The following is a 20,159-nucleotide window of genomic DNA, read 5'->3' as shown; positions in this document are numbered from 1 at the left end:
GCTGAGCAGTGGAGAAGCCAGAAGACTCCCTGACAACCTGCTGTGTGCAGATTGCGGCTACAGCTTGATGTGCCGAAAGGGAGGCGGTCTCGTGCTCCGGGAGCGCGGAGTGGAGGGTGGGCCTGGGGAGGGCACAGGGTGCAGGAGGGGAAAGGGACAGCTGCTGTGTCGGCTCACCAGAGCTGAAGGCAGATCAGAATCGATAATGCTATCGTGTTAAAGTCCTTAGTGCTTATTAGTATCTACTCTGTACCGTCCTTATAGAGGGAAAATACCTATCATATTTTACGTCTCAAAGCCATTGTTTTGTGATCGCTACATTTTTCTTTTCCTCCGACGTTTGAGATCGGTCTGGACGGCCTTGTTCCTTTATGCCAAGGGCTTTAGTGTAGAATGGAGCCCTTTGACAGGGTGACCCTGCAGTCTTCCAAGTGTTCAAAATGGGTCTGCCGGAGGGTCTGTACTCCTTGCCTTCCTACTGTGGCCTCGCTGACAGTTAAGAAAGTAAAAATCAACTGAAAACTGGATTGAGGTGTCGTGTGCCGGAGTTTAACACACACACACACACACACACACACACACACCGCCACCACCACCACCTCCATCACCACCATCATTGCCATCCCTGTCACCAAGACAGCAGCCCTGCGGACCTGATGGTCTTGCTGTTGCTGCAGACCCCTTTTCCCTTTTGAAGTTTTGCCTGTGTGGTGGCTCATTCATGTTTCAATTGCTGCAGATAGAAACGCGGTTTTGTCATTTCTTGGCCATTGTAAGTAAACTTGCTGTGCTTCTTGCCCACCAAGAGTTTCTCCAGAATGGGACAGCTAATGTCACGGCCGTGCGTGCGTGTGTGTGTATGCGTGTGTGTATGCGTGTGTGTGTCCTTTTAAGAAATGCCTGCTTTGTGGAGTGATTGTGCTATTCTGTATCCCCCTCCCCCCCCCCACCATTTGACAAGGTCATTATTTAAAAGTGAAAGCTTTCTCTAAAAGGTCACTCTTTCAAAGTGAAGTGAAAAGTTGGCCACCTTTGCCTGTGTCTGATTCCAGACCGTTTGAACCCAACTCTCCCCTGTCCTTCAGGGTCAGGTCACTGAGAGTCCACACAGACTCGCTGGCAGGGGTCGGAGTCTGACCTTGTCAGCAACGTCGTCGTGCGTGAGGGTACATAAAGAGCGTTGTTCGGGGTCATTCCAAATGACACCTCGTCAACCCTGTCCTTGTTTTCAGTGGATGGCTGCAGACCGTTCTTTCAGGAATACCCCCGGCTTAGTCTAGTTAGGTCGCTTTAAAAACAACCCAGAAGCCTTGGACCACAACGGTGGCTTCCGTGAGAGGTTTGAAGGCCGACGGGTCAGCTCAGAAGGGTTGGTGATGGCCCCTGGCGCCAAAGGGCTTGCCTGGACACATGTCCTTGCAGGACAGCGTGGTCACCAGGCTTATTAGGAGGGCGTTTTAAGGAATTGAAAACCGTATTCTCACGAATTTTGGGCCTTCGGACAATGCCCCTGGTCGTTCTTTGAGAGTAACACGGCTGTCCTACAAGAATGTCCTTGGGAAACCTCACGCTGCCCACCGGTGCCCCATCTTGCCCCTCCTAATTCCCTTTGTTCCCTAAACTCAAAAGAACCTTTCATCTCAAGAGAAGACGATTGGAGTCCCTGAGGGCTCTCAAAGTGCCCTTCTGATAGGTTGTGAATGGAAGAGCACCGGGTTCTTTGGTGGAAGAGAAGCGTTGGGAGTTTTCCCAGAGGTGGGAATACTGCCGTTGGAAGTGTGTAAACAGACCAGGTGGAGCGGGTGTTGAGAAAAAGCAGCTCCAGATTCTGGCATTCCTGTTTGTAACCGTTTCTGTGATTTTGTTGCAATAATTTTGGCTTAACCTCATTTGTGTGGGTTATGGTTTTCTGCACGTTCCATTTTCATTACAGGGAGGATGTTGGCGTGTGGGGGAAAGGCCAGGTGCTTGTTACCTGATTTTTCTTCTCTGTGAGGAAGGACAGAGTATCCTGTTTTTGTAACGAATGTTGTCATTTTAATATGACCCAGAACTGGGAAAGCGGTTCCTCAAATTTCATCCGTTGGAAACGACTCGTGTTTGAAAGTGCTGAGAAAACATAAGCCTAACTGTCTCGCCCTTTCTTCTGCTTGTTGTTCCTAGGTGGCCGTGTGATGGTAACTGATGCGGATCGGTCGAGACTATCTCCAGGTGGAAGGTAAAGCAATTTTGATCAGGATTCATGTACATCCACGTCTGGCAAAGATGCTGATTGTTAGAATAGTGCAAAGTCTACACCCAGTTTTGTACGCCGTCAAGTCACGGTGTGTGTGTGTGGTGGGGGGGGGGGCTGACGAACCTGCAGTTTCTGATTAATGTGTTCTGCTCCAGGGCTTGTCATTTTGCTTTATCTAGCAAGTTCTGGGTGAAGGGGATGTTGTGGATCTGATGGCCACATTTGTGCGTGAAGGTCGCATAGTAAAGAGGAGGGTGAAGGTCAAGTCTGCTTCCTTCCCCTGCCTCCAAGAGCTGCATTGGAGTGAAAGAGGTGGACTCAGTTGGCAGCTCTTATTTGCACCTGAAATAAATATGCGCATTTAAAGTTGAGCCGTGGTGTCTTGAGCCAGGGCTGGTGAGTTGTCATTGTATCCTTGTGACATGAGGAGCATTTGTCTGCAGGATGGGTACAGCTCGCTCTCGCCTTCACTGAGTTTGATCCATGTGTGCTTCTTTCAGTTGTGGTCCCATCAAAGTGAAAACCGAACCCACGGAAGATTCTGGTATGTACCGATCGGTCCAATTACAGATTGAAGCCATCTCTGTCATTTTGAAGGTGATATGGTGACTCATTACTTATTGTTTTGCTGGTAAACAAGTACTCCCCTAACCATAATGTTACTTGTGTACGTCATCTTATACACTGACCCCCTAAAGTAATTTGTTGTATACGCGTGAGATTATTGCTCTGAATAGACCTGTCTAGACACATTTTCAAATTTGGCCCTATTGTTCTGGCATCGTATGGAGTTTCATATTTCGGTTTGCAACTCACCATGAGTTAAGTGTTTACACATTGCATGTGCCGAGGCTGTAGATTCATCTTTCTGCACATAGGTCCCCAGGTCACCACCATGTCTCTCATTGAGTTCCTTTGTGAAAAGCCTCTTGTCTGGGCTGATGTCTGTCCCCTCCGCTCGCTTCCCCTGAGCTGTCTGTGGGGCCATCGATGCTCGGAGCGAGCGGAAGTTCACGTCGTTGGTTGGTGCTGTCCACTAACAAGGAGCCTGAGGACACAGCTAGGTTACCCCTTCCCTCCAAGACCATCCTTCTTCATCTGAGGGGCTCTCAAAATGTTTGGGGGAAAACGTCATCCATCAATTTTTTAATCCCATTTTCCCACAAGTTGCTGGGCCGTTCAGGGGGGATAGCCGGGTCCACTGGCATTACAGAGCAGGTTACAAAGGCACGCGTCTTCATCCTCCTTTGCTGAGTGGTGATGTCAGAAATGGCGTGAGGACGGCACCGGATCTCTGACTCCGGAGACAGCAAGACAGTCGCCACCAGCGGCCTCAGCCGCCCAAGGCCACTAGCTCGGAGGCTGAGCCGAGACTGGCCTTCCCCGGGGGCCAACCTCTCCGCAGTTCTTCCACCAGCCTTCCCTCCCACTTCTCAGCTAGACTTGATGATTCACTGCAGTGGCTCCCACAGAACTCACCGACCACCCTGTCCTGGACTTCATCGGAGACGTTCACAGGTTACGATCCAGGATCCGAAATGCAGAAGACACGGTTCTTTTGTCAGGACGGCCCTTTCCCTGTCCTGCCTGCCACAGGTTCCTCACTGGTCCTTGGCCGCTCAGTTACTTGGTTCCGTGGCCTCTGCTTGGACAATGTGCCCCACTTCCTTTGCATTGCTGACACATGTCCAGTGCCCGTTGCATTGTGTCCTCAGCCTCAGCCCCTCTGTACTCTGGGCTGGCGGTGCCTTGCTCTCCCAGTGATGCCTGCAGGTGTGTGCCCTCCTTCCTGCCCGGAGACGCTGCGCTATGCTCATTCCATGGGCCCAGGCAGCCTCACTGCCCCGGCTCTCCACCTCTCGGGTCGAGGAGGAGGCTCATTGCCCAGGGACCTGGGGTTCCCCTCCTGGCTTTTCCTTCGTGATGGTAGCGAGAGGAACCCCCCTTTCTGCTCCTGTGTTGACTCATTTTCTACCCAGTCGACCAGTCCTTACAGTAAGCGTTCCAGGTTCTTAGACACACAATTACGCAGCCACATTAACAGTTGCTTGCCGCTGACCCAGGTGTTCCTATCAGTCTTTTCCGCACCTTCTCTCACCCTGACCTCTCCAGAAAAGAGGAACAGACCCAGTCTTCGGGTCTGCTCCCAGTCACTTGGGTGTTCCAAACACCGGGAGGCCCAGTGAGTGGTGTCCCTGCAGCACAGGTGACTAGGGCTGGAAAAGATGCAGGTGGCCCTTTAAAGTGCAGCTAAGAGTCTTTTCCTGCCCAGAGCAAAGAAGCCCGTTCTTCATTGCTGTGTGTTTGGGGATTGATTCATTAATTTCCAGTGGGCTGTTTCAGTAGAAAAGCAATTTTACAGAGCTTCTCGGCCGGTCACACGGCTCTCAGTCTGTTACACTCACTGTGCTTGCATGTATTGGTCTGAGTGTGTGTGTGTGAGTGTGTGTGCGCCTGCGCGTGCGTACCCAGCTATTGGCCATTTCTTAAGCTTCTCTGAGAATAATAGCCACCCCTAAGTTGGAGGATGGGAGAGCTGATCAAACGGGTCTATTTTCTTTCTTTCTTTTCTTTCCAGTTTTATTGCCACATAATCCCACATCTCGTACAATTCAAGAGTTGAATCACATCAAGAATTGTACACTCATTACTCCAATCAGTTTTGAAACTTTGTTGTTCATGGTTAAATGGCTTTTTGAATGAGTTGTGTAATCACCGTCCGTTCTAGTGCCCCCTCCCCACTGAAAGGGGAAACCTTTCTTAGCCGGCGACCCCGGGGAAGGAGGGGTCTACAAAATCGGGGCCCCGTCCTTTCCTCGCACTGGATTGAAGGAACGGACACCTAAGGAAAAGGATGCAAAGCCCAAGGAACAACATGTCCGGCGATCTACAAGGTCACCCTGCACTCCCAGGCTGTGTCAAGCCCCGACTACCCCCCTCCCCCGCAGCTGGCTCCTGTGCACACTGAGCGCGCTCATAGGCCTAAAAACGGCATACGTGAATTTAGGTGCAACCAAGAGTCAACACACGGCCACTCAGCCACATTCGGGCCTGACAGCACAAGTGCACCCCTGGGGCCCACTGGCACACCTGAGACAAAGACGCTGACTGTGCTCCCTGCGACGGCAGCTCCCCCCCCCTAGAATCTGCTCCTGGCTTGATCTTTAACAGCACCCGTCTTGTCGGTGTTCACTTCTGTGTATGGGGATTAAACACCGGTTCCCACTGTGTTCTGTCTACACACGCCCTCTTCCGCTTACCTGGCTGCCCTCTGGGCCAAGCAGGAAGGTCTACCTCGCATCCTGTTCATAGGGGAATGGATCAGGAGGCATCCATTACCATGAGTGAAAAGGGGTGACAGCCACCCTGCCCCCCCCCATGCCATACATACACCATTTATGAGACTTTTTTCCTTTCAAAGTCTTATCAGTTGCACATACATGACCGTGTCTAATTGAGGGGTGAGGGTAGGTTTCCCTACGAATTGACCGGACATGTAATTGTGTGATTCCATTTCCTTTTCCAGGCATTTCCCTGGACATGGCAGCTGTGACTGTCAAGGAAGAATCGGAAGATCCCGACTACTATCAGTATAACATTCAAGGTAGTGCCAATGAACAGCATCTGTCTTTCCCCCTCCGACTGGTCTGCAGTCACCTCCGTTCCTTAAATACGATTCCGCTGGTTGGTCCTGATTGGCTTGTATACTTTGGATTCATTATTGGGGTAAAGTGTTTCAAAGTTGGAATGTGGTTTAAGCTCACAGGCTTAAGAACTCCACGTGAACTGCAGGAAGGGCAGGAAGTCGTTATGAGCAAAGGTATGGCACAAATTAGAACTCAGCTCCCGTGGCGGGGTCCTTTGCAAGGCCTGGGCAGTCCCCTCAGTGTGTGCCCCTCAGCTAGCTTTTCTGCGTAGTTTCAGTGTCACACAAACAGCTAGGAAGGAACGGCAAGAGGTGGGTACATGTTAGCAAGTGTTCATTCGTTTTTCCCATCCCTGCGAGCGCTTCATTTTTTTTCATGATTATTAGGAGGGAGCTGAGAGTTGTAACTTCACGTGTTCCTGGACGCACGCATTTGCGCATTGCTAGATTCCAGATTAGAAGGGTGTTTTTTATTCTGTATATATAGCCATGTTAAGTTTTTATCAATGTATTATTGAAGTATGCTGAATATTTAAAGTGTACAGTGTGATTTGTCCTGTCACATGTACAGGTATGTGTGCATATATGCATCTGTATATAAAACACACGCATAGATCTCAATTGCATGTCAGTATAAAACGAGGAAATGAAGTGTCCATTACCCAGAAAAGCTTCCTCTCGACCCCCTTGAAGCCACTTCCCTGCCCAGAGTAGAGGCAGCCCCGTTCTCTTAGGCTTGCTCTCTTTTGCTAGAAGCTGATTTCAGTCGATTCCTAAAGGAAACCAGTTTGGGCACTCGGAGGTGGCGGCTTAGTTCTTCCAGAGAGTAGGTTGTTTTTTTTTTTAAACACTGGTCCGTAGCACTCCCTCCCTCCCTGCTAGTTCCCTCGAGCGGCGCCCACATTTGCCCTTGGTAATGACGGGAAGTTCATGGCGGAGGTTCGGTCCTGTTTGACGTCAGGCTGCTCTTAGCATTTGTGATGGAGTCTGTTTGCGTGGCCATCGGCACAACATTCCCATGAGTAAAACTAGAAGTGGTACAGCTGGGGCACGCAGGGTTATTTTAAATCTACTTATGGAAATTGCAGGCAAACGTCCACACGCAAAAATGTGATTTCACTTTGCAAGATAAGCCTTAGTAATTCTGGGGCCTCATAAATGTGCTGTGAGTCAGTGCATGCTGGTGTGTGAATGGCTGTACATGCGTGCTAACCGATGTTGTGCTGCCGTGTGGTCAGCGGTGAACGGTTTGTTATTGCTGTGCCATTAGGAATGATCTGGCCAACAGGTGTTAGCATCCTCAGGATTCTTCCTTACAAGCGACAAATGTTGGGAGTGATGTGGACTCGATAGCAGCCCTTAGCACCTCAGGACCTCAGGAGTGCACGGGGCACATACGTCATCGTTGCTGTTTAGTGAAACGTCTGGGTAGAGTCTGTTTGGATTTCAGAATAAAAGGTTGGACTTTGGTTTTGCTACATTATTTTCATTAGAAGTTCAATCCTTATCGGCCAGAATTCTAGAAGCTTCTGCCCTGCCCCAGCCCCCAACTCAGATTTAGAGGGTGACTGGCTTACCCAACTTCTTCCTGCAGAATGGAGAGAGCTCGAAGCGATGATGTCCTGATTATAGTTGGAAAAGGTGGGGACTGGGCAAGCAATGTGAATATGTTTTTATGATTGAGTATTTTAGTATTTGGTGTATTTGGTACAAGCTTATATAGCAAATTAAGTTCCCATTGAGCGATTTTCATATAACCTGCTATAATTGAGTGTCGACCACTGATTTTACGTATACCTTCCTTTTTGGTGGGGGGAGGGCGGTGTTGTTGGGTTACATGATTTGCACAGGATTTTTTCCAATCAGGGAATGGTTCTTTTAAAAATCTGTATTCAGCAGAAATTCATAAATTTGATGATGTCCAATATAGTATTAATTTGGGTTAGGTGTAAACTTAAATGACACAGGCATTTTTTCTGCTGAAATTTTAGAATTGTGTGGTCAGAGTAATTTTTTGGACAGTGCGAGGCCCTGAGTTAACTGGATGCCCGTCTTGCCGGCACCAGGAGTGTAAAGATTTCTCTGGCTGCTGAGCGCATTGTGCATCTGTGTAGACCTCACTGTCGTCTCTGTGCAAGAAGCAGTGCCGTTGACCCCTGCAGGCGTCAGTCCTTCTCAAGATCAGACTGTGAGAACCTTGCCACCTCTGCTCTTGGTCAGAGTGGGCCTTTTTGCCCATTCAGGTTCCTTTGCTTTTGCATATAAACTGCAGAATCAATGTGCTGTTGATTCATTTTTCATAGTGGCGGTGATTTTGTTTAGGATTACACCAAATCTGTAGGTTGCTTTTATAAATCTAAAGGTTTTTCCAAAGCTCATGGGTTCCCGAAATGTATTTTCTTTTTATCCTTTCTGAAACGTGTTTTCTAAGTGCTCCTGTGTTGTGGTGCGGTCTTTCACTGTGTGGCTCTGCACAGGAACAGAGTGCAGGTCTTCTCTCCGGAGCGCAATCGATGGGTTCGAATCTCTCTCCATTAGTCGTCCAGTGTCTAACCACTGAGCAGCTCGGGCTCCTGAGATATAATCTGCTTTGAATTGTGTATCTTAACCATAGTGAATCTCCCAGTTCACAAACATGGTGCATTTTTTTCATCGGTACTTTGAGCTGTTCCCTCCCCCAGCCCCCTCCCCCCAAAAAAACCACTCCAAACTCACTGCCATCAAGTCATTCCGACTCGTGGTGACCCTCTAGGACAAGGTAGACTTGCCCCTGTGGGTGCCCAAGACTCTTAACGCTTTAGGGGGCTGTAATGTACACGGTGGATGGGAGTAGAGAGGCTCATCGTTCTCCTAGGGAACAGTTTCGAACTGCAGACTTTGAGGTTATGCAGCCTGCTGCGTAACCACTACGCCAGTAGGGCTCCTTCTTTGAAGTGTTAGCAGTGACTTAATGTCTTTGATAGTACTGTAAGTGATGCTATTTCTGACATTTCACTTTGCCGTGTATTGCAAAGAGGTGGAATAGAATTGATTTTTACCATACGGTCTCTGTATCCTGTTGGCCTTGCTGAATTAGCTTTTAAGTTCTAGTCATTTTTGATAAATTCCTTTGTGATTTTCTCCATATACAGTTGCAGTGGAGGTAGCTTATTTCCTCCTTTTCTGTCTCTGTGCTTTAGATTCTTTCTGGACTCTTTACGACAGTGGCTTGGGTGTCGCTGCCTGCTGATGGCTGGCAACAGTGAGAGCAGACACCCTGAGTGCTCACGGTTTCTGAGGGAGGCGCTGAAGATGACAGCTGTCGGTGTTTTGCACATTCCCTTCATTAGATCGAGGCTATTCCCAGTCCTGTTCCGTTGGCAGCGATTCTGTGGTGACTGAGTTATGTGAAGGCCTTTCCTGTATCTCGCTGAGATGGTGCGGTAGCTCGTCTGTTCGGCCGGTTAAAACGGTGATGGCCATTGCTTTTCCACGTGTGGAGCGGCCCTTGTTTTCCGGGGATAAGCCTCGAGCGGTTATTAGTTTTATTTATTGCCAGTCGGTTTTCGCTTGCCTGCTTGTCTGTCTAAATGTCTTTGGTTTGGGTAATGACGGCCTTATTCACAAAGTTAATGGGAGGAGGTGCTTTGGAAGATGACCCCTTTTTGCATTTCGCTTTGTGTAGAATTAGCATCTTCTCTTTCTTGAGTGTTTGGTAAAATTTGCCAGTGAAGCCATCTGGCCCTTGAAACTTTCCCCACGGGACGTGCTCGACTCCATCCACTGTGAAAGAATGGCTAAGCACTCGGCTCGGTCCCCTTCAAGGTCACAGTTGGTGTCTCTCTTGGTTGTGCATTGTCGGATGTCCAGTAGCTCCTCTGGCCTTGGCCCACCGGATGCCAGGTGCCTTCTCCAAGTGTTGACAGTAAAAACTGCCTCCAGATATCGCCTCCCAGGTGGACATGGGTGTCCGTGGTCGAGAACTAGTGGTGCTCGCTCACATGCGAGCACCTTCTGCGCCAAGAGTGACCTTTCTTAGTTTCATCAACTAGTTTTTTTTCCTTTTCTCATGTTCGTTTTAATTTTTCTCGTATACTTGTTTTTACGTTAGAACACAGACTCCCAGGCTTATTTGGCTCACTGCCCCCTTTACAGGAAAAATAACGAGCACCCTGGTGACGATGAGAAACTTTCATGCACGAGCCCGTCATCCAGGATAAAGTGTAGGTGTCTGTTCTTGCAGTGCCCCGCCCCCGCCATGGTTCATCCACCACCCCCTCCCCCCAGGGAAAGCCCCCCCTACCCCCCCCCAATTCCTCGTCAGAAGCAGCCACTTTGGGAAACACTGAGCTTGAAGCCTAAGTCATTGATTTTGAGATACTTTCTGATACAAATGTTTCATGCCACACGTTTCCCCTAAAGCAGGATTTAAGGAAATAGTTTATTGTCCAGAATCCGCACATCGCACAGTACCACAGTACCGCCGTTCAGTTCAGTCATCACCACAGTCAACCTTACTACGTTTTCTTCTGTCATGTACGTTCAGTATGCATTTCCTTCCACACCCTAGGGAATTACCTTTTAGCTGTCTTTCTGTTCCTGGTTTCTATTTTATTTCCATTATCACTGGAGAACAAACCTTCTTTATGCAAGGCCAGGGATTTTAAATATGTAAAATGCGTTTTGTGACCCAGCGTATATCTGTCTCGGTGAGCATTAGAGTTGGACTGCTCTCCCCAAGGAGGGCAGTTTGAAATCACCAGCTACCCCGTCGGAGAAGAAGAGGCTGTCTGCTCTGGTGAAGATTGACAGCCTGGGAAACCCACAGGGCCAGTTCGCTTCTGGCCTCTGAGTTCGCTCTGAGTCAGCACCGCCTCGATCGATGGCAGTGAGTTTGGTTTTTTGATTTCTTTTGCAAGTACTGCGTGTTTCTTGGCCAGGGTCACGTGACTGGGAAGCCGGGCTTCTGTCTTTTGCTGTCGGTTGTCTCCATCCATAGCTTTGCCCTTCTTCAGACTCTTCAGTACTGTTCTTGTCCTTTCTGTGCAGTTATCTGCTCGTTGATGAGCCCCTTGTGATTTATGATGTAATTCAGTGCCACTGTGAAGTTTCTTAAGAATTTGGTAAGCCTTCCAAACATTTGAAGACTGTTGTTTCTAAGTGGCAGTTAGAGATCACTGTAAGTGAATCAGCTTGTTTTTAATATTAAAGCAGGAAGATATTTTGTGGAGCAACGAACACATGCTCTCTTGCGTCTTATTTTACACTTAATTGAGAACATGCTTGGTGGTGCATGTAACTGTGATGTTCAAATCTTCGCGGCCCTGCTGTTCACATACTTGCTGTTTAGTTATGAAAAGACCGGGGGTGGGGCGGGGCGGGGGAGGTCTCAGCCCTGTTAGTTTGTCATGTTTCAATTTCAACTGAGATTCAAGCTTACTGATCATCCCATTGCATAATTTAAGGGATTCGAGGAAGGAATAAGCATTTGGTTCTATTTTTTGTTTGTTTGTTCCAGCACAACAAACGATGATATATTTGTCAAGGAGGAAACAAACACACCTGTATGACAAAGTTGCCTTTCTAATCTGTATGATGTTCAAATGACAGTTGTGCTTTTTACACACGTCTCAGAACACCCCCATCCACCTTTTTAGACTCAGCGTTCCCATTCAGCCCCTATGTCCAGTCCTTGTCGACATTCCTTTGACTGTATCTGTATTGGATGTATCTGAGTAGACCTTGTTCCATCCACTAACACCATACATTGACACCACTCATTTTCTCTCTTCCTCGCCCACTGTGTGTGTGTGTGTGTGTGTGTGTGTGCCTCTTCTTCATGGAAAAGGTGTTATCCATATCGCTCACCCAAACTTGCTCACTCTAGCGACCCAGCATTTATTTTGGAGATTCCTTTTGAAGTGTTAATCTTTGTATTTCAAAGCAGGCCCTTCTGAAACTGATGGTGTTGATGAAAAACTTCCCCTTTCGAAGTCTTTGCAAGGTATATCTTTTTGTTCGCTTCCATTTCCCCACCCACCGCTAGTATTGAATGTTTCGTTATATTGGACAGACTGTGTTTTGATGTTGATTTCTATATTGATTTTCTAAAATGGAAAAGGAAAAAGAAATGCATTGGCCTTCTCTCTCTTTTTTTTAACATATACGTGAACGTCACAAGCAACAGTTTTTCAAAACCAATTTTCCCTTTTGTGAATCTAGTAATGAATCTCGAAATGGGTACATGACACACTTTCCTATTGCAGGTAAAGTACACATTTCTACCTTCTATCAGCATAGTCGGCGCTAAGGCTGTGATTGTATGGTGCAGAGCGTAAATGTTGATCAGGCCGTGTTGAGTCTCCGCGTAGAAACAGATTGCCCTTAGGGGAGTTTAGGTCTGGTGTCCCCAACTCGAGGGTCAGAATCTTGCAGTGACGGCTTCTCTGAGCTCTGTTCTGACTGAAGCACCAAGATTGGCCTTATACCCAAAGGGCTAATTGTGTACTTCAGGTTTCAAGAGTTAAAAGGTGCAGTCGATTCTCTTTTTAATTGTCCCTTGTAAAATTACCAGTCAGAGAAGTGCCCCCCCCCCACCATCACTGAACTGAGGCTGCCCACGCTTCTGTTAGCCGCGGGTCCCTTACAGTCTCCTCTCGCTCTTCTGGCCCGACACCGCGGCTTTTCTTCGACTGCAAACAGCCCGAGCTCTGTAAATCCAATTGCCCAAAGCGCTTTTTAGAACACCACGCAGGGAAGAGCACAGGAAGGGGCAAGGATGTACGGAAAGCAGAACGGCTAGGCCAGAGGTCGTTAGCCCAGGGTTTTCAGTTCTGGTGAGTTTTCATACCACAAAGTCGCACAGTGGTCATGAGATGGGGAAGCTCGCAGCACGTGGCTGTAGCATGCCAGCCTCTGTATACAGGAGCCCTGGTGGCACGGTGGGTGAAGCGCTGGCTGTCAACCTGAGGATGTGAGGCCAGCAGCCCCGCCCCTGCGTGGAGAGAGACGAGGCGGTCTTGTTCCCAGAGAGCAGCTGGACAGCGTCAGCAGCCCTGTGGGGCTTCCTTACCCTGCCCTCCAGGGCCACTGAATGGAAATTGTCGCCGCGGCTGGAGGTTTGTTTGTTTATTTGGTGGTACAGCGGTTAAGTGCTTGACCACTACTCCTCCCATGGTTGGCAGTTCGAACCCACCAGCTGCTCTGTGGCAGGAAGATGCGGCAGGCTGCTTCCCTTTAGATTTGCAGTCTTGGGCCCATTTGGGGCAGTCCCACTCTGTCCTCTGGCTTGGTTGGGTTTGTTTGGGGTTTTTAATTCAGATGCCAGCTCCTGAATGATAGCCTTCCCGCCTCTAATATATCTAATGTGTTCTTTTGCATCAAGTTAAAAAGGATCTTTAAAGCCTCGAGAGCTTCTACCTTTAATATAGCTTCTGAATTGAATTCTCAGTAGAGAAAAAAGCTCGTAGAGTCTGCTCCCCCTAAATGATTTAGTCTCATTCAGAGGAAAAATCTCTTTACTTGCGCCAGAAGGCAGCTTCTGGGACCTTGTGCCGCTAGGACAGAGAACGAGTGCCCTGGAGCAGTGGGCGCTGTGCCCCGAGCGCCCCCCCCCCCCGCCCCGTCATAGCTGTTTCCTGCCTTTTCTGTTTGTGAGTAACCGTCGTCTGCTCTCGTAGGATGAGCCTGTTGACCCTGTGACCGACTGCCTAACCTGACACGTTGCTCTATGTTCCAGTTTTTTAGAAGCAGGCAGATTATAGTACCTGAATTAAAATGCTATTGAGACTACTAAGGTAGTATCTTAATTTCAATGTACGAGTTTCCTTTCCATCTGATTTGGATGCTGCATCCTGGGGCTCGCGTTTGCGTCATTCACACCGTAGGTGACGGGGTAGGGCACCGTCCCACAGGTCAGTGTCGAGCCCAGAAGAGTGAGTGTCTTTTTTGTGTCTGTGGGTCATTGAGGGAGAGAAGCTCGGGCTGTGAGCCCGCCCCCCCATGGTGCCAGCTCTCCAATTCCAGCGTAGATTGCCCACCACTCCACCCTGGCTGATATTGAACCCCCACGCTGCTCAGCTGCCCTGTCTCTGCATCCTTTCGGGTAAATTTTCTTAGCCTCCCAGTAGAAAGGGGCGCAGCTGGTTGCTGAGTTAGAGAAGGCCACATCGTGTGACTTGGTTATCACCGGCCCATGTGTCGTGTCGTGTCATGAGAAGGCTTAAATGGTTTGCATCATCACCCAGTTCCTCTTTTCCTCTGGGAGAGTCCGTTTGGTTGGTTTACTGTCTGTTGTTCATACTTTCCTTCTAGGAAGCCATCACTCGGCAGAGGGCAACGAAGGAACTGAAGTGGAGGTGCCGGCAGAAGGTTAGAGAACTGGGGCTTTCCCTTGCGCCGTGGCGGGGGGGGGAGGGGTCTACCTTAAAAAGCAGGTTATCTTTCCGAGATGCAATTTCCGGGAGACTATAAAGGATTGCCTGCTGTACGCCTTCGTGAGCCAACAGGTTGTGCGTGTGCGTGTGCGTGTTTAGTTGCTGCTGTCACTTTAATTCTCAAGATCTGATAGACCTGAGTTCTTGCACTGATTAATAACCATCTATTTAAAGGACACGGGGCTGGAAACGAAGTGGTAAGTACACTACTTCATGATGTGCAACGTCTCCCCCTCCACCCCCAACCGGGTGCCAGGTCGCAAACGTTTTAGGAAGAAATGATTTTAAGAAGACGTATTCAGTCATTAGCGCTCTTCCTAGCTCTGTGCCCACGTTTTACAATGTATCACTTAGTGCCCCAGCCGGTTCTGTATTGTTGTGGAGTGACTTTTTATTATATACTGTCTTCCCAGTCAGCTGCCAGGCACTTAGTAACTTATTCTAGAAACATCAGTCATGGAGAGACTTTCTCTTTAAAAAAAAAATTGCCCTCAAGTAGAGAAACCCGAGAGATCTCTCTCTCTCTTGCTCCACGGGGGAGATAACAGCCCCACGACCCTCCGTGGAGGCTGGAGACCACCCCGCGTGGTCCGCGAACCTGTCGCGTACTGTTTCTGTCCCCCTCCGTGGGCCTTCATCAGACAGGTATTCAGCAAGCCCGACCCCCAAGGAGGGAAAGTGTGCGACCCCCGGGCGTGAGGCCGTTGGAATGGTTTCAGACAGGACAGAAACCTGGGCAGAGGGAAGCCGTGGCCAGAGGGGCGAGGGGACGGGGAGTCTGGCCGTCTGTACTGAGTGCCTTCAGGGTGCAGAGGGTGCCTCACGGGTTAGGTGTGCCACGGAGGCCGCTTGTCTCATTCTAAGCCGTTCACAGAATTCCACAAGAATGTCGGAACTGTCGTAGGCTTGGGTTGTTCCCCTCCCCGCAAGGGCAAAAGCCCCGTCAGGTAACAGCATCTTGTTGGAGAGTCACGGGCTTATTTCTCTCCACTGGAAAGGCACTCCTTTTGGTCCCTGCGTCCCTTTCTTGCACTTGCTTTTGAAAGAAGAGTTGCCTTTATACAAAAAGGCTGAAGTTGCCCTTCCACCTTGGTGGAGCGAAGGAGGCCCAGCTGCACTCAGGCCCCGGAGACCAATAGGCATCGTTGCAGATGCCCTGGTGGGATCACGAGCTTGCGCTGGAGTGCGTCTCCCCCAGAAAGCTGCTGCTCGGTGCTCCCGGAGCCCCGGCCTCCCTGGGGCTCCCCCACTGTGCCAGCCTCCTGCTCTGCAGAGTGGGGGGCAGTCCCAGCCACGCTAGGCGCAGACACCAGGTACATCTGCCAGCTGGAAAGGGCCACCAGCTTTGCTGCATGCGTTTCCAATTCTGCCCTTGGAGGGCGGGCCTTGGGAATGCCTTTTTCCCCAGAGACTTTACCACCAGAGTGCAGAGTCAGCGAGTAGAAATGAACTTGGGTTCTGGTCTCTCTCTCCCGCTCTCTCTACTAACAAACACTGATCTTATGACCAATCAATTAACCCCTCACCCTTTGCAAACTGAAAGCAGCGGTGTGGAGAAAGGTACTCTCTAGCACAACTTCTAGCACTAATGTCTACATGTCCATTGGGTTTGTCTGATCCCCAGAATCCTAACAAAATCCATATATATATATATATATATATATATATATATATGTATATATATATATATATATATATTTAAGTGACATACAAGACTGGGGCATACGGCCCCTGAGTGCACCGGCTGTGGTCTTTTTCTGGAAGGTTTCTTGTGACAATGGGAGCCGCTCCTCAGGAACTGAAAGGGGAGGAGAAATAACAAACCCCTTCACCCCGCAAAAAAAAAACAAACAACTATGGTTTTTATTGTAGTTTTTTTCAAATTGCAGCAGAAAAATAACCATGACTTGATTTAGAATCTCATCACTCCATGAATGTAGTTAATATATTTTTTAATTCCATTTGTTCAGGTAATTTGTTATTATCCCTGGTCTAGTTTCCCTACTTTCGTTTTCTCTTACCCCTACCACCATAAAAGGGTCAAAAAGTTTAATTTTATCAACATGAAATGAATTAAAATGCCATTTAAACTTGGTAGTAGGCTGCTCTTGGAGTAGCAGATCAATCAAATGTTGGAACATGTGGAAAATGCTTAATAATGAATGTCATTTTAGAATTTTATTTTTTTCAAGATTCTACTCAACATGTCCCTTCAGAAACAAGTGAGGACCCTGAAGTTGAGGTGACTATTGAAGGTTAGTTACTTAAAAGCCTTGATTCCAAAGTTTACTTCTGGTCATAGAAATACTTGTCACATCCACCTTGCCAAGTATGTATTTCATTCTTTCTTAAGAGGAAACTTGTCAGCAGAGTTGAAATATATACATGTATGTGTGACCAAAGCAGCCCACTTCCCGGCAGTGGCAGTGTTCCCTGTGTGTTGGAAGTGGTAGACAGCAGACCTGGGCATGACAGTTCACACTGGCCCACAGGTAGACCAAGTGAGAGGCGCTTCTGTGAGTGGGGATTGACGGTTAAATGTTAAAATTAGACCACGACCAGACATGCAACTTCTTGGATTGTTAGACAATTCCCCTAGTTGGGCCAGGAGCCCCCACATTTTTTTTAATTGAAGTGGAACAGAGAGTGTTGCTAGTCAGTCAATTTTACAGCAAGTTTTCACATGTAATGCTAGCACATAATCTAGCCTTAGGAACCGGTTGTAGCAATAGCTAAAGTTTGCTTCAAACCTGGTCTCTCTTCCCAGAGATGCCCCTAAACCAACGAGCCAGTTTGCCCTTGAATTAAACGAAAATTCAGCTCATGCTGTTACAAACTGTATCGCTTTTTACATTTAATAATCCAAGGCATTCCCCTCCATTTAAATTGAGCCGCATGATTCATTGTTGTACGTAAGCAGGGCGAGCTGGCCTTGTCCGTATATCTGTGCCCAGCCTTGGAGCCTCACCCCTGCAGCCCCCACATTTTCATCTCCCTATCATTGGCAGGTGGAGGGTGTAGGTGTTCTTTGCATAAGAATGCTGTCCTTGTCCCTCTTCCAGCCCAGGGAAGTGCAGTGTGTAGCATTGCTCTGCCACCGGTTTATTGTGTGTCCTTGAAGCAATGGTTTTATGTATTCATACACACGTGTGTCTATGTATTTTTATTTTTGCAAAGCTGCATGGTGTGTTTTATATGTGCTGTAGCATACTTCAGACACTCTCTGCCATGCGTTTCACAGCGCCTGCCCCATCTGCAGGCCGCTGGGACTCCCGTAGTTTCTAACTGTTGCGGAATGCTTTCTGCTTGCAGCGTCTTTTTCTTTGTGAAGTCAACGCGTTCTTCCCGGTGTCAGTGGGTTATTTGTGGTGTTTGGCTGCTTGAAACTGTACTTAAAATGTCTTGATGGTTTCTCAAGTAGAAGTGGATTGGTAGTTTCCACCTCTGGTATGCTAATTGTGGGTAGACTGGATACTTTTTGAGCTCTCAATTTCTTTTCTCTGATTGCTGTCGTTCTACTAACCTAAAAGCAATTCTGCATTAGTCTAGCGTTAAATACTTGAGATTCAATTGATTTCAGGCAGACACCTCACTGACTACAGAAGAGGGACGCTTCTCAAGTGCCCTTCTGTAAGCACTCAGGAGCTTCGTCCTTTTTATAGTGATACAATTTTTGATTGGTTAAACTATAAAACTGAAACGTCACACCTAGGGCTAATAGCCAAGTGAACTAAACAGATAGGAAGCTTATAGGGCCGTATACAGTTTTTTATAAAGTAAAAGCTTTCTTTGATCACACAAAACCCTTTTAGAGATGTTACGTCAGGTCACTGAGAATTAGTTCATGAACTTGCAGCGTGTGCCCACATTTTCCACACTAACCGCTCTGCCAGGGGTGGATTTGAAAAACCCTTGCTTTTCAACTGGTGCCTTGGTTCGCTGCAAAGTCCGGTCCATGATCGGGTACTAGAGCGGAGCCGACGTTCTTTGTGGCCGGTAGACCAGTATAATACCGGTCTCTGTCAAAGAATTCAGTGAGAGGCAGCACTCTTCTGTGACACGTGTGTTTGTGTGCAGCCTGTAGGTCGACCCTCAGTTAAAGGGTAAGTGAATATTTTTCACAGGGTGAAGTTTCCCTTTCCTGTGTAGTAATCTGTTGTTAATGACGATCATCCGATGAGAGCTGGTTGATATGTTATTCACAGGTCTGTCTAGGAAGGTAGCTGCAGACGGATGGAATTGATTTAACTATGGAGAGTTAGAAAAGTCACTTTGGATCTTTGCTCAAGCAGACAATATACAGGCATTAGTGTAGTACTTTTCAAGGAAAATCATCTGGATAAAGCATAATGTTAAAAATGCCTGTATATGTATATATATGCATATATATCCTATATATAGATGTTCTACTTGTATGGAGAGGATTAGCAGGGGAAAGGGGGGTTAAAAGCACATCCAGAGATCATCTTAGTTGTGCTTTGAAGAAAAGTAGGAAAGAAACAAAGCAGGATATAACTTCTCATCTAGGGATGATTCCCACCCCACCCCACCCCCGTTCTCCCCCCCACACACACCCCTTCTGTTGTATCTTTTCACTTTTTCCCAATAGTTCATAGAGGGCCGGGGGAGGGGGAAGTTTAAGTAAGTGTTTTAGATTTTCCAAAGTACTTTTATACATCATTGATTTCTTTATCTGAAAAATAATGACGTGGGGTTTAGCATCCATGCAGATGTGTTTTCTATGTACGATAACACTCCCCATGGCCACTGGCGTCCTGGGAGCCACGTGAAGTCCGTGGCCTGTGCAGGTCATTGACCTGGAAGAAGACACTGCGTGGCCCCATTTTGGAAACATCACGCTCACACGCTTGCTGGGAGTCAGACACCACCGGGCGCCGTGTCTTTGTGGCGCGCAGAGAACACACTGCCTTTCTCTGTTTGAGTCCAGCTTCGGGGCGGCCACGGAGAGGAATGTGTGCTTTGGAAGCTTCCTGCTGTGCACTTCCCTCAAACTGGGGTCACTCGCGTCTGTTCTTTGTGCTGGCCTGGCCCTCTGTACAGTCACTTGCTTCATTTCTTCCTTGAGATTGAGTTTAGATCCGGTTCTTAGAGCTCCTTTTGCCTCCTAGTCAGGGAAATGATCCTCTGTGGAATGGCAGAGTCTGCCGCCCGTTTGCTCACCCTCTGATGCGGTGTCCGGGATCTCCCGAGGAGCGCATCGCTGTCCCCAGTGTCCACCTTCCGTAACCGCGCCATAACTTTCCGCTCCGCGTTTTCTCAGGACGTATTTTCAGTTTACAAATCTGAGTCTTAGATCCCTTTAGGATCATGGCAGGGATTAAACGCAAGTCCCACACTGCTGACTTCAAACTGACTGTCGTGGCGAGGGCGGAAGAAACCAGCAACCGAGCGGCAGCCCCAGAGTTCGAGGTGCCAGAATCCTCCATCTGCGGATGGAGAAAGGAGAAAAGGGAGCTGGAGAAGATGCATCCCAGGAAACGCGCCCGCCGGGGGGCCAAGCCAAATGGCCCAAGCTGGAGAATGACTGGAAGGAGTGGCTGCTGTCGCAAAGGGCGCAGCTTCGAGCCGTCGCTCCGTCTCCATTCAGATCAAAGCAAAGCTGCAGGTCAGTGAAAGAGGAATCCCAGATTTCAAGGCCGGTTTTGCCTGAAATCCAAAATTCTTGAAAGGAACGGCCTTTCCATGGGAACGTGAACCACGGTGGGCCAGCAACTCCCAGAGGACCGGGAGCAGAAGATGGCCCACTTCCGGGAGTTTGTCACCCAGGAAAGCGCGGACCTTGGCATTGCTGCAGTGGATGTCGTTCACATGGGCGAGCTTCCAATGGCCTTGGAGTTTGCAG

The 20,159-nt window shown here is 48.4% G+C and overlaps 1 protein-coding gene across 12 annotated transcripts in view; it reads left to right on the top strand.

The window, feature by feature from the left end:
• The window catches only part of GTF2I (general transcription factor IIi), a 109,295-nt gene that overhangs the window by 41,315 nt on the left and 47,821 nt on the right, over positions 1–20,159 (top strand). For 5 of the 12 annotated variants that reach the window (XM_075564836.1, XM_075564837.1, XM_075564839.1 and 2 more), the window contains 6 exons: positions 2,164–2,218; positions 2,737–2,780; positions 5,763–5,840; positions 11,806–11,865; positions 14,175–14,231; positions 16,489–16,551. In XM_075564836.1, the coding sequence (XP_075420951.1) occupies positions 2,164–2,218; positions 2,737–2,780; positions 5,763–5,840; positions 11,806–11,865; positions 14,175–14,231; positions 16,489–16,551 (357 nt within the window). The remainder of the gene's footprint in view (positions 1–2,163; positions 2,219–2,736; positions 2,781–5,762; positions 5,841–11,805; positions 11,866–14,174; positions 14,232–16,488; positions 16,552–20,159) is intronic. The other 7 variants (XM_075564842.1, XM_075564840.1, XM_075564835.1 and 4 more) reach the window with 3 other exon arrangements.

The sequence above is a fragment of the Tenrec ecaudatus genome, chromosome 12 (genome assembly GCF_050624435.1).
Source record: "Tenrec ecaudatus isolate mTenEca1 chromosome 12, mTenEca1.hap1, whole genome shotgun sequence".
NCBI classification, from domain to species: domain Eukaryota; kingdom Metazoa; phylum Chordata; class Mammalia; order Afrosoricida; family Tenrecidae; genus Tenrec; species Tenrec ecaudatus.
This window is presented reverse-complemented; position numbering and strand designations above follow the sequence as displayed.